The sequence below is a fragment of the Balearica regulorum genome, chromosome 18 (assembly GCF_011004875.1).
Source record: "Balearica regulorum gibbericeps isolate bBalReg1 chromosome 18, bBalReg1.pri, whole genome shotgun sequence".
Classification (NCBI taxonomy): Eukaryota; Metazoa; Chordata; class Aves; order Gruiformes; family Gruidae; genus Balearica; species Balearica regulorum.
In genome coordinates this window covers 3,542,310-3,555,855 of record NC_046201.1, presented here as the reverse complement: position 1 = coordinate 3,555,855, position 13,546 = coordinate 3,542,310, and the positions used below count along the sequence as shown (strand labels likewise).

Genomic DNA, 13,546 nt, shown 5'->3' with positions numbered 1-13,546 from the left:
GTCTCTTGTGCAGAAGTGTCAGGCATGCACTTCTAAATTTTTCTCTTCCACAACACCCCTCATATTTTCTGTCCTTGGGATAGGACATAAACAACGCATAAGACAACTGATATTGAGCACATTAAGTATTTTAAAGTGAACTCAAAATCACTCTATTATCTACAAGGATATACTTGAACAAATTTTACTTAGAAATACTTGGAAACTGTAGCTAAAATTAGCTCTGCGATTATTCAGCCCGCACCTGGAATTTCAGTCTCATTTTACCTGCTCATGTTTCTGGCACCTACTACGGAGCTACAAAACCATTGCTAAGACTCGAAAGATTTACTGACCTTTAATTTCAGAGTGGCAAATACTTTTCACGAAGCTTTGAGTGGAAGTATTTTTCCCCCTCCTTATTGATCATAATGAAGATAAATAAAAAAGACAGTTGACATCCAACTAGTTTCAGTCCAGACGAACACATCCCGAGCAACTGGAGCTATCCCCCGCAGCTTCTGCACCCTCATGGTTCTGGCCCTGGCCGTACCGCCATGAAGTACCGGGTCTATCCCCAGCGTAACCAGGACCTGATCCAACCTCACTAAATTTCTGGCCTCTCCCGTTTCTCCCTCGGTGCTCTCCCAGGTTCTGCTGGGCCCTCTTGAAGTTTTTAATGCACACGCATGACTGAGTGTGTAAATAAGTATTTATCTACGCATGCATACCTATTTTTCGGGGGGAAGAGCGTGGGGCATAGTGTTGATTGCACAGGCCTGGCTGGGACAGCCGCTGCTGGCCAAGGTGACGTTAATCATTTCCGACAGTAATTAATGATCACAGGCAGCGATTACTTTGCCGCGTGCAACAGGCCCACCTTCAATGCACAGTTCTACTCTCTCACCCCCAAGAGTTTTTCTCCGTACCGGCTTCTGGGCACAAGCAACTCCCCAAACTCAACCGCTCCCCCCGCACCCCTCAGAGCTCTCCTCAGGGTGACCGCTCCCCTCAGGTTTCCCGCCCCGGGGCCGGGCCTGGGTGTCTCCGGCCGCGTTGCCTGGCAACGCGCGGGCGGCCCGCGGAAACGGAAACGCGCGGGGCCGGCAGCTGGCGGGGGCCGCCGGGAGCGGGGGTGGGGTCGGTTTGAACCGTTGGCCGCTCGGCCGGGCCGGCTTCTTCCCCGCTGAGGGGGGCCGGGACCCGCCGGCCCGGCTCGGCCTCCTTCATCCCCGTTGGAGCCAGGCCTGCGCGCTGTACAGAGCGAGGTAAAGGGGGTCGGCGTGTCCCGGGGGCAGCGGGGCGGCCTCCCCTGCGGGAGAGGGGCCGGGATGCCGGGGGCAGCTCGCCGGCGGGTGCCCGGCCGGGTTGTGGGGCTTGGGGGCGGTTTGTGGCATCAAATCCTGCGAGCCTCATCACGGCAGCGGTCGGGAACGGGGTCGCTCGCTGTGGTAAATGGCTGCGGTAAATGGCTGCAAATCAGCTCTGGGCAGCTCAGCTCTGGGCCAGTAGGAAGCGGTTGGATAACGCACCTGAAGGGAAGCAGGAGGAAGAAGGGTTTGATAACGCACCTGAAGGGAAGCAGGAGGAAGAAGGGTTTGATAAAGCACCTGAAGGGGAGCAGGAGGCGGTGAGGGCCCCGCGGCTCGGGGTGCTGCGGCCGGGCCGGTGACGGGGTTTGTCCGCAGGGAAAGGCCCAGCGGCTTCGGCAAGCTGCTGCCTTCAGCTTAAGCTGGCAAAGAAATGTGCTAATTGCGAGCTCAAACGTACAAAAAAGATGCATAGGCCAGCTGGGAAATTAATGACAGATGACCTTTGATAACCAGCTCTTGTTTGGCTGTCTTTTTTCTTTAAAAAAACAACTCTGACAACATTTGTTGTTCTGCTACTTTTCACTCACAGGTCTATTTGCTGGTTTGCCTCCCTTCTTCCCTTTAAAAAAATAATACTAACTCTAAGGAAGAAAAACGTGTGAATGTGGCTATGATGAATTCATTAGGTGTATTATACAAATTGTAACTGAATACATTAGTAGTCAACTATTCATTTTCAGTGTAGTCAACTATTCATTTTCAGTCTAAACAAACATATTCTTGTAGATTACGTTAAATATCTGTTGTTTGTAAAGAATTGCTCTTGTGCTTGTGTGAACATAATAAATATTTACTTCTCCCGTATAGTTCCAAAGCAGGTCTTTGCGTGGCCTGAAATGCACAGACTAATGTAATGATATTTGATCTTTTCTATTTCTCTGTGGATAATTTTGCAGGTTACTTTGTATTCTTTCAAAATGAATGGTGAAGAGGAAATATGGGAAAAACTAGATGCAGAATTTGATCACTGTGTTGTGGATATGAAGCCTCATGTTCTAAAACTACAGCATAGGTCAGGTAAATATGGCAAAACGTGCATATGGAGAAATGCTAATAACAAAATTCTAGGTTACTGATAATTATCACTTGTATCACTTGCTTTAGCCAGGCACTTAGTGTCTGATGTTACAAGGCACTGTTCTGGGGGGTGTGTTTGTACAACTTATTTTTTACTTATTTATAAGCAATATTTATATTGCTATTGTTTGAGCTTATCTGTCCTGTTTTGATGATGTGAATGTCCTTTTGCATAAATTCATCAACTCCTGTATTTTTAAAAAATTAATTCAGTAGAAACTAAAACCTTCTAAAAGGCATTGTTTTTGAGATTGCACTTACAAAATTGCATGTATTTTTTTGAGATAAGGTTTTTAAAGTTTGGCTTAGGTGTGTGTAATAACATAAACATCAAAGAATAAATGATGTTTATAAATCTGTTGATTAGAACAAAGTGGCTATTAAAGGCATGAACCCTGCAAATTAAGAACTTGCTTTGTAAAACTTTAATCGAATGAATCATCTGGTAGCAAAGCTTGTGTAAATAGAGATTTTTAAAATGAATGAAGATTTATTGTGTATTTAAAATATTAAGGCTCATGCAAGCTGTACGTTGTAGTTAAAGGCAGCTCTTGCAGCAAGTTTGGAATTTCTGGTGACTTGTGTTCTGTGCTTATTAGAGATTGATTCTGAACATGCTATTTCTAGAAATCATGTAAGTTTCTGATAAATGTGAATTTATAGAAAATATTTCTGGTTGACAGAAATTTGAACTATTGTTAAAGACTTATTTTTAATCTCGGTATTTAACCATTTTTTTCCTTTGGTTTGGTCATTTGGGGTTTTTTGTTTTGTTTTAAACTTTTGGATAGAAAGGAAGTATCTACAAAACTGGTGACTGGTAATGGCCTCTGTTGTTTCTACGTGTTTGATTTTCTTTGAAAATGTATAGTGATTATGTATATCTATATTTTTAGAACGACAAAGATGTGCACTGTGGATTAAAAAACTATGCGAACCCTCGGGAGCAGGCACAGGAATAGTGGGAAGGAAGAATCGGAACCTGTATGCAAAACTTCTGCTCCACATGCTAACGCGAGGTGTGCTGGAAGGTCCTTTTACGCATAAACCAGAACCAGGAATACTGAAAACTTTACCTTCATACATGGTGAGTATAACTTCTTTATAAGACAAATTTGCTTAAATTTATTCTGAAAATGCTTTTAAGTAATATTTGCACTTCATTGGCTTTATTGGAAAAAGAATTTTCATAACACAGATATTCCTGCAAGAAACAACATTAACAGTGTAAAGAATATATTTGTGTAATCATATTCTAGTGTTGATTTTGCATTTATTTTAATTATAGTCAATTTATTTTGATGAACCAAATTCAACAAGAGTTCGGAGTAGTAGCCCAGACTGCTTACCTGACTGGGTAGTGGGAGAACTAGGAAACAGTGAATCTAAGCATGAAGAATCATGGAAGATATCTTCTAAAGAGGAATCATCTCTAGCAACACCACTTACATATGGGTAAGATTTCTCTATTTGCTTTATTCAGTATTTGATCCATATTTAATAGATGCTTGATTTGATGATAAGCTCTGACTATGTTTGAATTTGTGTGTATGAATTTATTACACTTCCTCATGGACTCATCTTGAATATAGCGTTTGTACGTTATATACAGAAACTCAGGTAGTAGCTTCTAACTTAATGATAATGTTTATACTTTTCTGTTATTACATTCCTCCATTATGTCACCTTCTCTGGCTTCTGTAAGTTTTCATCCATGTCCCATAGCTCTATCCTCTTTCCCTTCCTCTTGTTCTCCTTCCCCTTTTAGTTACAGGCACTTAGCATGGAAAATCAATAGGTAAAAATGATAGTTTGAGAAATTTAGCTGTGAGCGAAGAGGGGGCTTTGTTGTGATGTGGACTGGTGGTTACGGTGGGATACTCATGACTTGCACAAAGGGCCTGTTTGGTAATGTAGAAACAATCACTGCTTTTTTCACCATTCTTACCTCTCTTCATGTTAAAACTCTCAGTAGACTTGATGACATCCTCTGTAGACTTCAAAAGTAGATAATAGCTATTGCTCTGACATTTTAAATATCTATCAAATAAGCTGGTACTCTGGTTGTTTTTCAGACCTCAGATATTATGGTGGCAAAGCACAGTGGTCACAAGGCAAGAGGCAGAATTCATACAAAATTACTTAACTGGGAGAGGGAAGCACAGACAAATGTGGACAGGCAGTAAGGAAGAAGTGATGTGGTAAAAGACTATACAGATACAGAAGGCTCTCAGGCCAGATTTTTCTTAAAATAGACCAAAACAGTTGCTGTCCCCTTGGAGTTCTTGTTCGGCTCTATCTTCCGCATGCTGATGTATGGAAACTGGAAAGTTGTATTAACTAACAAAGCTGAGGTGGATTAATCTTCACTGTTTCTATACAGTTCAAAATGAAAGGAATGTACAGTAAGCAAGTGACAAAAAAAGGGGAGAGTAAATTGTAGAAGCATAGAACAGTTCAGGTTGGAAAGGACCTCAAAGCCCATCTAGTTCCAACCCCCTGCCATGGGCAGGGACACCCTCCACTAGCCCAGGTTGCCCAAAGCCCCATCCAACCTGGCCTTGAACACTGCCAGGGAGCCAGGGGCAGCCACAGCTTCTCTGGGCAACCTCTGCCAGGGCCTCAGCACCCTCACAGGGAAGAATTTCTTCCTAATATCTAATCTAAATCTACTCTCTTTCAGTTTAAAACCATTACCCCATGTCCTATCACTACATTATACTATCGATAATATTTAAAAAGTTGTAGTCTAAGGTCATAATGCTGAAAGGAGCTTTTAGATCAAATAGTTTTTAATGGCTTTTTTTCTGTAGAGAATAGAAATATAAACAAGCATATAGATGGTAGATTTAAAGGATGTTCTATCATTGTTGCTCACAGTTGTGGGGGTTTTTTTTTGAGGAAACAGAATAGCAACTCTCTGCAGATAAGCAAGTTTTGCTCTTCTGTGACAAGGAGAAGTTAGATTTGTACAAAGGAAGGATTTGATCCATCCTTCTGCAAGCACCTTAGTCCTTATTAAACATTTACCTGTTTGTCTTGTGTTTCATCATGGCGACTTTATGAAATAGCAAGATTTCTTTGTATTTCCTGTAAGCTTCATGAATCTTGGATTACAGGAGGTCAGACTGGACCAGCTATACTTGTTAAAACTTATGAGGCTAAAAATCAGAGCTGTTGCCTGTGGGATACTCTGCCATGTTGTTTTGTTCTCCTGTGTGGGGAGGATTGTTTGCAGTAACTCCATCCTTGTCTGAACAATCTCTCTCTGAGTTTGATATAAATGTTTTGATTTATATCATGCTGCCTACTACAAATACATGTGCTTTGTTTGTGACTAGCACCCCCTGTGCCTAGATTTGTCATTAGGATAATGCAAAAATGTCAGTATCGCTTATTTGTGGCTGTACAGCAGAATCCTGAGTATCGGTAGTGGCATCTTGCTATGGCAATCCATTGGGGAGTCTCTTGTTGTAGGTTTGTAGGAGCCAGTAAGCTTAAGCTGCATCCTTGGTGCCAATCAGTTGGGTATAGAGCTGTTTACAAAGCAGGTAAAGGGATGAAATGTATCAGGTTATTGAGGTTTGTTTTCCTGTTGGCTCGGAAAAATGGCCTTGCAGTATTGAAGATGTGACAAGCTGGTCAGTTGGCCACTCTTGAAAATCATAAGCTTTTTTCTATCCTGTTTTTTGAGAATCTTGGGTAAATTATAGTTTAATCTACACTGTGTTCTTAAATAGTTACTTTCTAGTGTTTCTTATGCAGTGCAACTTTGTACTGATTATCTAGATCTGTGTTCCATTTATTTTATGTTGCTGCATTTCAGTCATGGATGAAATTCTCTCTTCTTTGCTCATTTTGAAGTTAACGTTTAAACTCTCTGAAATCCTTGGTGAAAAAAGCACTCTTAGAGGGAAGGTGTGGATATTATTGAAAACTCACTAGGCTCTGTACAAGAGGAAGGAAGTGTTTGCTGTACTTCTGTATGAAACTTCTGGTTTGGTTTCACTGCATTTGTCATGGTTTGACCCCAGCCAGCAGCTCAGCCTCATGCAGCTGCTCGCTTGCTTCCCCCGGTGGGATGGAGGAGACAATTGGAAGGGTAAAAGTGAGAAAACTCATGGTTTGAGATAAGGACAGTTTAATAGGTAAAGCAAAAGCTGTGCATGCAAGCAAAACAAAACCAAAGAAGGAATTCATTCCCCACTTCCCATTGCAGGCAGGTGTTCAGCCATCTCCAGGAAAGCAGGGCTCCATCACACGTAACGGTTACTTGGGAAGACAGACATCATCACTCCAAACGTCCCCCTCTTCCTTCATCCCCCAGCTTTATATGCTGAGCATGATGTCATATGGGACAGTTGCATCCCTTCCAACTCCTTGTGTATCCCCAGCCTACTTGCTGGTGGGGTAGTGTGAGCAGCAGCAAAGGCCTTGGCTCTGTGTACGCTCTGCTCAGCAGGAACAAAACCATCTCTGTATTATCAATAACTGTTTTCAGCACAAATCTAAACTATAGTCCTGTACTAGCTACAGTGAAGAAAATCTACCCCAGCCAAAACCAGCACAGCATTATAGATATGCTCTCAGGTTTTGTTTCAGAAGTCTAATGCTTTTTTCATGTGTTCACTTACATTTTTCATAAGTGGCTATCACTACCTGTTCTCTTCCCCCCCCCCCGTGGAACCCTGATGTTTATGCTATGTATCACAGTGCTGAGTCTTGCATTTTTAAATTCTGCAGTTGTGATTTGGATAGATGACAGGCACTCTTGCAGGTTACATCACATCGATATTGAGTATCATGAAACTTTTCCTCTTATGTATGAATTAACTATGTGTAATTCTAACAATCATTTAAAAAGTTGCTTTTAGGACTGATATATCTCCTCTTTCCAAGTCCTACAGTGTTAAAACTAAGGAGTTTTCTGGTTGCTTACACTCGAGTGCTTTGATATGAACCTCTGGTTTTGATAGGAGACTTGTGGTTTAAGGAACAGAGGTGGAGAATGAAGAAATTGCTAGCTGTGTTACCATATTACTGCTTTAGGCTTGGTGATACAAAGAACTGCTGGGAAGAGCTGTCCAAGTGCCCTCAATTAAAAAAAATCAGGTTTGACCTTATGAAAACAAGGAATGTATTATGGTTTAGCAATGCTTTTTGAGATGTCAGCTAAATTTGTGTTAGCATTCTGCCATGTCAAGATACTTGGCATGGCTCTGATCAAATTGTCTTGGTTGCTTGGAGTAGCATGATCATGATAAAGTGTCACTCAGGTATTAGAAGCAATAAAGCAATATCAGCACAACTCTCTCCTATTAGGCCTAATTCTAGTGTATCAATATCTCTACAAGGCCATATCTGAGGCATAAAAATACACCCAATTCCTCCGAATTCCTTACTTGTACTGTCAGCTGGAGTGTTATTTGAGTGGAATGAGGCAGCATACTCCTCCCTCAGCGTCCAACTGGTGCATGTCCCTGTTTGAGGAAGGCTGAGGTATGGTCCTGCCTACTCCCTTCCTTGTGTTCTTTGCCGTATTTTTTTCCTCTCTTCTCTACCTGGATTATAGTAGAATACTGGAAATCTGACCCCTTCTCTCATTTGGTATCTGAACCTAAGATTCAGCTTGGTCTGGCAAAGTTCCCTAAGACGTGGGTGGGGTAGTGAAGCTTTATTTCATTTACTTTTTTTACTATTTTGTAGCAATACCTACATTGGTGATGAACAGGTGGTTCCCAAGGCTCTGGTGAGTTCTCTGGAGACCTATATTGCATATTATTTCATGCCAGGACAAGCAAGTAAATGTGGTGGAATAAGTTACTGGTTTAAAGAAATTTGAAAGTGAAACTTAGCTATGTAGGCATGGCTCTGCTAATGGGCACTCATACCAAGAGTGGAGCTGTGTCTAAGGAAATCTGAATTCCTGTGCTGGCAATCAGAAATTTTGATAGCTCTATAGGTGACATAAATTGATTTTCATAGCAATGCAATTCCTCTTCAAAAAATGTGTGCGTTACACAGGAAGAAATATTGAAGGTAAATGCTCAGCTGTTATGTTTTGTAGAAATAGCTTATTTAATGCTTGTTTACATGTATTTATATTAAGATGTTTGCTATACTCAACGTATAGATCCTGTATTTCTTTGTTTTTACACTTTTGAATGAGCTATCAGTGCAAGTGAAGATGTAAAATATTAAATATTTCTGGAATCTGCAGTTTGTAGAGAGAGCCAGCAGATGGTGATCTTGTTACACATTCAGAGTAGAGACAAGTATAATGTATTAGGAAAAGTGTATCCATAGGCATGCAATATGTGTAGTTGGATGAAAATTTTGTATTCCAACCGTGACTTAATTCTTACAGACAGACTACAATGCTTTCTCAGGGCAAAATAGACAAAGTGAGAAATGTTTGAGTAATTTTTTGATGTTTATCTCAAGATTCCCTCCTTTAAAAGAAGGAAATAGAGAAGTTCTTTTCATAGTTATTTTTTTATCTTGCAATACACGTACTTCTATGTATGAAGATTTCGGTTTTTCTGTAAGAAGTTGTTTATTTGGCTAAATAAAAAGTAGATAGACAAATCTTACTTGCAAATGAGGGTGTAAATAAGACCAAGCCAGCTGGTGCTAGAAAGGTGATCTTTATTTTGAAACTTCAGAGAATTGGTTTTAGGAATGTTTAGTTTGGTTTGAACACATACCTGGTCTTTCTGACCCCCTGGGAAAATTCTCCTGTATATTTATAGATTATGCCTGAAAAACATTGTTAAAGGTTAGTGTGTAGCTGTGCTGTACCAGGAGGAATCAGTGAGTTTCCCCTACTTTGTTCCCAGTAGGAAATTATTTATTAATCTCCTTTATTAGCTGAAATTGCTTCCTTCTCCCATGCTAGCTCACTGTTCTGGCTGAAGCAGGAGGTCACAGGGCTGGTGTCAAGACTCTGACCATTCTCTACTCACCTGCCGTGGGAGGGGAAGGAAATAATCTTGTGATTTGTGGAGCTTGACTTGTATTAGCAGAAGGCTGGAAAAGGGAGTGAACAGGTCGTACATGCTTGATATGAGCAAAATTGCAGTGCATCCTTAATGGTCTTTTCAAAGTGTCTGTACAGATTCAAGTAAAGAAACTTCCTTTTCAATTCCTCTTCAAAATAGCAAATACAGCACTAAGACTATATCTAGACTTTCCCCCCTGTTTTGTCAATTTAAAAATATTCCCACTAACTCGGGTTGGTTTGAATTTTTATTGATATTCCTTAATCTCTTACTGATAGGGGCATGAATTCTGTTTTCTCTCACTTTAAACAATTGGAACTTTATTGAATGGTTAGGTAACCTGAGTATTGTTCAGAAAAGAAGTCTGATAAAAGTGCAGATTTACTGACAGGCAAAGATTTGTCTCCTTTTAATGAGAGATAACTTTGTCAAATGAAACCTTGGTAAGAAATGCATGATTTGGAATGCTAGAGACAGTCATTGTATTACTATATTTCTCTTGATCTTTTTTACCTCTGAAGACTTTGCTTATCTAAACTATTTACTGCTTTGTAATTGTTATTTTGCATGTTGCTGGTATTTATTGGTGCTGGAAGGGAAGGTATGCTCCCAGTTGTTGTATTTCACTCTTCCCCGCTGTTTTGATGAAAGCTGGGGCGGTGTGCTTAGTGAAAAGTTTGTCTGTGTTTGTCTTCCTAGAAGTGACTAGTTTACATTGTACATCCAACAGTTGTCTTTCTGTTCATAAACACTTAATTCATCTCGGTGTCTTTTTGGCATAACTTACTCTCTAATTTGCTGCTGGATGGAAAGAATGAAAGGTATTTTAATGGTCTGACTTGATTTTAATATAGTATGGCTAGTCATAGGAAGGTGAATGGAGTAACAGGAGTTTTTAATTACTTTAATACGTGTGGATTTGACATTAGAGTATATGCTGAAGGCTGTTTCACCTCTGTTTTGCTATATCTTTTGCTATATCAACTTATCTAATAAACTCTTAAAATTTTTATTTTATTTTGTTCTAGGCTGTTCTTTTTCACTGTTCTATAGTTGAGAAAGGTCTGTTGACCAGGTGCATCGGGGAAGGTTATCTTCACCTATCTGCTGTTCTTAATTTCTTTTTGTTCAAATACTTTATGGCAAAAGCTTTTCCAAAAAATCCCTGTCCTCTTTCTTCTCTACTGGACGGAGTACTTGTTCATGCTGTACTTATGTGCTGTCTTGTGGGCCTTTCTTTACCATCCTCCCATATATACCACTTTAGTCCATACAATACAACTGAAATGAAATGCAGCTAATAATGTTCATGACTTGTTTCTTTGACATGTTACTGTCCACCCTTTCAAGTCATTGCTGTTCTATTGAACAATACGCGTAGTTCTTGCCCTTGTCTTCAGGTTTGTATGTTATATAAAGATATACCTTGATCTAACCTATTTTTTGGTCTTTAGCCTAAAGTCTGCTCCCCTATGGTGTGGCCAACCATCACCTTCATTCTTTTTACTTCTCAAAGTTGCTGGACTTTATCCTATGCCATCTCATATGCTGAGCAATTTTCTTTCAAAAACATTCTTAGATTAGCCTTCTCTGTTAACTTAGGTTAGCCTTCTCTGTTAACTTAGATTTATTCTAAAATCTCTTGGGAGATATTGGGTCATGTAGTAACTGAGAAGTGCAAAGAACACTTTTTAATATACTGTGATGTACACTGTATTTCTGGTGTTTTTGTTGATGTGGGGGTTTTTGGCTGTTGATTTTTTTAAATGGTATGCTTAAGGCTTTTGTTTGCCTTTAACAAGAAATTTTCCTTTATTCTATTTTTTATCTTTACATCTTGACAGTTACTTTCTCTTGTATATTTTGAAAGATTTTATTTTAAGATTAACAGCCTTTGTGTGCCACAAGTTGTTGAAAATGACTTGTCTTTCTGCTTACTCTTTTTGTTAATAACAGGGAAAGATTCAAGTACAATGAGAAGCCAGCATTAAGATCACATTCTATGAGTCCTCACCGGACAGATGAAGATAACCTAGCCACACCACTGTCTGTAAGATGCTTCTCCTTTTTGTCATAAAACTTGCTCTAGTTTCAATGAACTATTTTTGTATATCCCTGTAAAGCTGTTATTTCTAATTGCATGAGTCGTGATCTCTGCGTACAGGTGCAGACATTTGGGACGCAGTGATAGGAAAGACTAAAGCTCATGAAAATCTGCTGTCTGCAAGTGCAGGGGGAAAGAATTTCTTGTAAGATGCTCTCACTTCATCCTAATGGTTGACCTCTCTTTAGTGTAGTGTGTTTAATGTCTGCTGCATTGTTTTCCCTAGACTTGGCAAACTGACTGTATTGACATCATCTTGTATTTTGCAATAGTAGATTAAAGAAAGCAGCATAGATGTCTCTGGCTCTGTTTAATGATGGTTGACCTCTGAAAGAGTGAATTTCGGACAGCTTGTTTTATCAGACTTTCCACAACTAGCATTATGGCTGATGGAAGAACACTAAACAGACTTCATGTAAAACCCTTTTAGTCCAAAATATTTAATGATATTGTATGTATAATTGCAAGCATTTAAACTGAAAATCACTCCTGACAAATATATGTTATCAACAAGTATGCTATTTTCCTTTGCGAATGTGTTCTGTAGCCTTGTTGTGTCCAGTCTTTATTACTGGAGAGGCCTGTCTCATGTGGTGCCTTCACAATAGCCAGTGCATCTATAATAGCTCTAATTCCTCCATGAAACGCTGAATTTGCTGTGTGTACGTTGTAGGTCTGCCCATGCTTGGTTTTTGATTGTATCAGAGGAACAGTTTAGAAAGATTGCAGCTGAAAGTGGGCTGGTGACACCTGAGCAATTTATATAGACTGTTCTTACCCTTCTTTACTGGGCATAGTCAAGAACTCCTGAGGACATGGAGTGCAAGTGGAATAAACTGGAAGCTTGCTTCTGGGGTCTGTCTTTCTGAGGAAATTTGTGTTCTGCTATGTATTTGGAGTAGAGAATGCTTTATCATGGCAGGCTACAAATGGTGTGTGGGCAAAATCTGAATGTCTCTGCTCTAGGCTCTGGTTGGTATGAATGTACTTATGTGTGTGTTGATTGTATATATACAAATGTAATTTTTAAAAAATTGCCACAAGTAAAAATAAAAACAGATGCTGGATTTACTAAATTTCTCCTTATTGGTTTCCTGTTTGTTTTACTTGACTTAAAGAAGTATTTCTTATGGAACAGTTATTATAAAGAAAAGTATTTCCTTAAGTTGAAATCTGGATCTGGGGCTTTAAAGTTTTTGGGTTTTTCTTTTTGTTTGTTTGTTTGTTCCTGGCTCTGCCACAGGCTTCCAGGACAATGTTAGACAAATCACTGCACTTCATTGTTCTTCAGCTCAATATACTGGATTCTACTGTGATTACAGCTTTAAAAGAGCCTTTAAGTGAAATAATCCTCTCTTGCTTTGCCAAACAGTTTGATGAACATTTGGCTGGCTGGAACAAATAGTATCTTGTTCTGTTGTCAGTGATGCACAGATGTTCTGTGCATAATTCAGGCCCAGGTAGAGGAACAGGGAGTCTTTTAAGAAACATTAAGAACTGTCTCAACCAAGTGTTGATTAACTGAAGTCAAAGCTCCATTCACTGTATGCTCATAATGAATGAGCAGATTTAAAAAAGGGGTGCTTGCATGCCAATACACAAACCTCTTACTAGCAAAACTTAATGAGACAAAGTAATTCACGCTTCAATGTTCTGTTTTTCTAAATCCTGTTGTATCTGAGGGCAGCTGGTACAGAAAACTTTCCTCATTTGATACATTAAATACAACCAGTAGTTACTGCTATCCCACAGGAAAACTTTCTTCTGACAGACATAGCCTTGAGCAACAGTAACTGCGGTCCTTACTGAATGTTGGAAACTCTTTCTACAAAGAGGACCCCTAGCCTTGAGCTGGGCAGCTGCTACTCTGTCCTCTGCTTTTGCAGCTTTGCCCAAGATAACTCTCCCTGCCTTGCTGTGCTTTCCTTTAAGTATTTTTTTTTTAAATTTTATTTTATTTGGAGGCTGATCAGGTGATCTCTCAATTCTGGATTAGCTGCACAAGAGTGACT

General features: G+C 39.8%; 1 protein-coding gene across 6 annotated transcripts in view; it reads left to right on the top strand.

The window, feature by feature from the left end:
• The first annotated feature begins 1,080 nt into the window (after positions 1 to 1,080).
• CEP112 (centrosomal protein 112) overlaps positions 1,081 to 13,546 on the top strand; it is a 172,143-nt gene continuing 159,677 nt past the window's right edge. For 3 of the 6 annotated variants that reach the window (XR_012838207.1, XM_075770278.1, XM_075770276.1), the window contains exons 1-6: positions 1,081 to 1,247; positions 2,249 to 2,369; positions 3,326 to 3,516; positions 3,718 to 3,884; positions 4,505 to 4,543; positions 11,387 to 11,480. Coding sequence is in view for 5 of the 6 variants with exons in the window: in XM_075770278.1 (XP_075626393.1) it covers positions 2,270 to 2,369; positions 3,326 to 3,516; positions 3,718 to 3,884; positions 4,505 to 4,543; positions 11,387 to 11,480 (591 nt within the window). In the remaining variant the exon portion in view is untranslated. Of the gene's footprint in view, positions 1,248 to 2,246; positions 2,370 to 3,325; positions 3,517 to 3,717; positions 3,885 to 4,504; positions 4,544 to 11,386; positions 11,481 to 13,546 lie in introns of those variants that run through there. The other 3 variants (XM_075770279.1, XM_075770277.1, XM_075770280.1) reach the window with 2 other exon arrangements.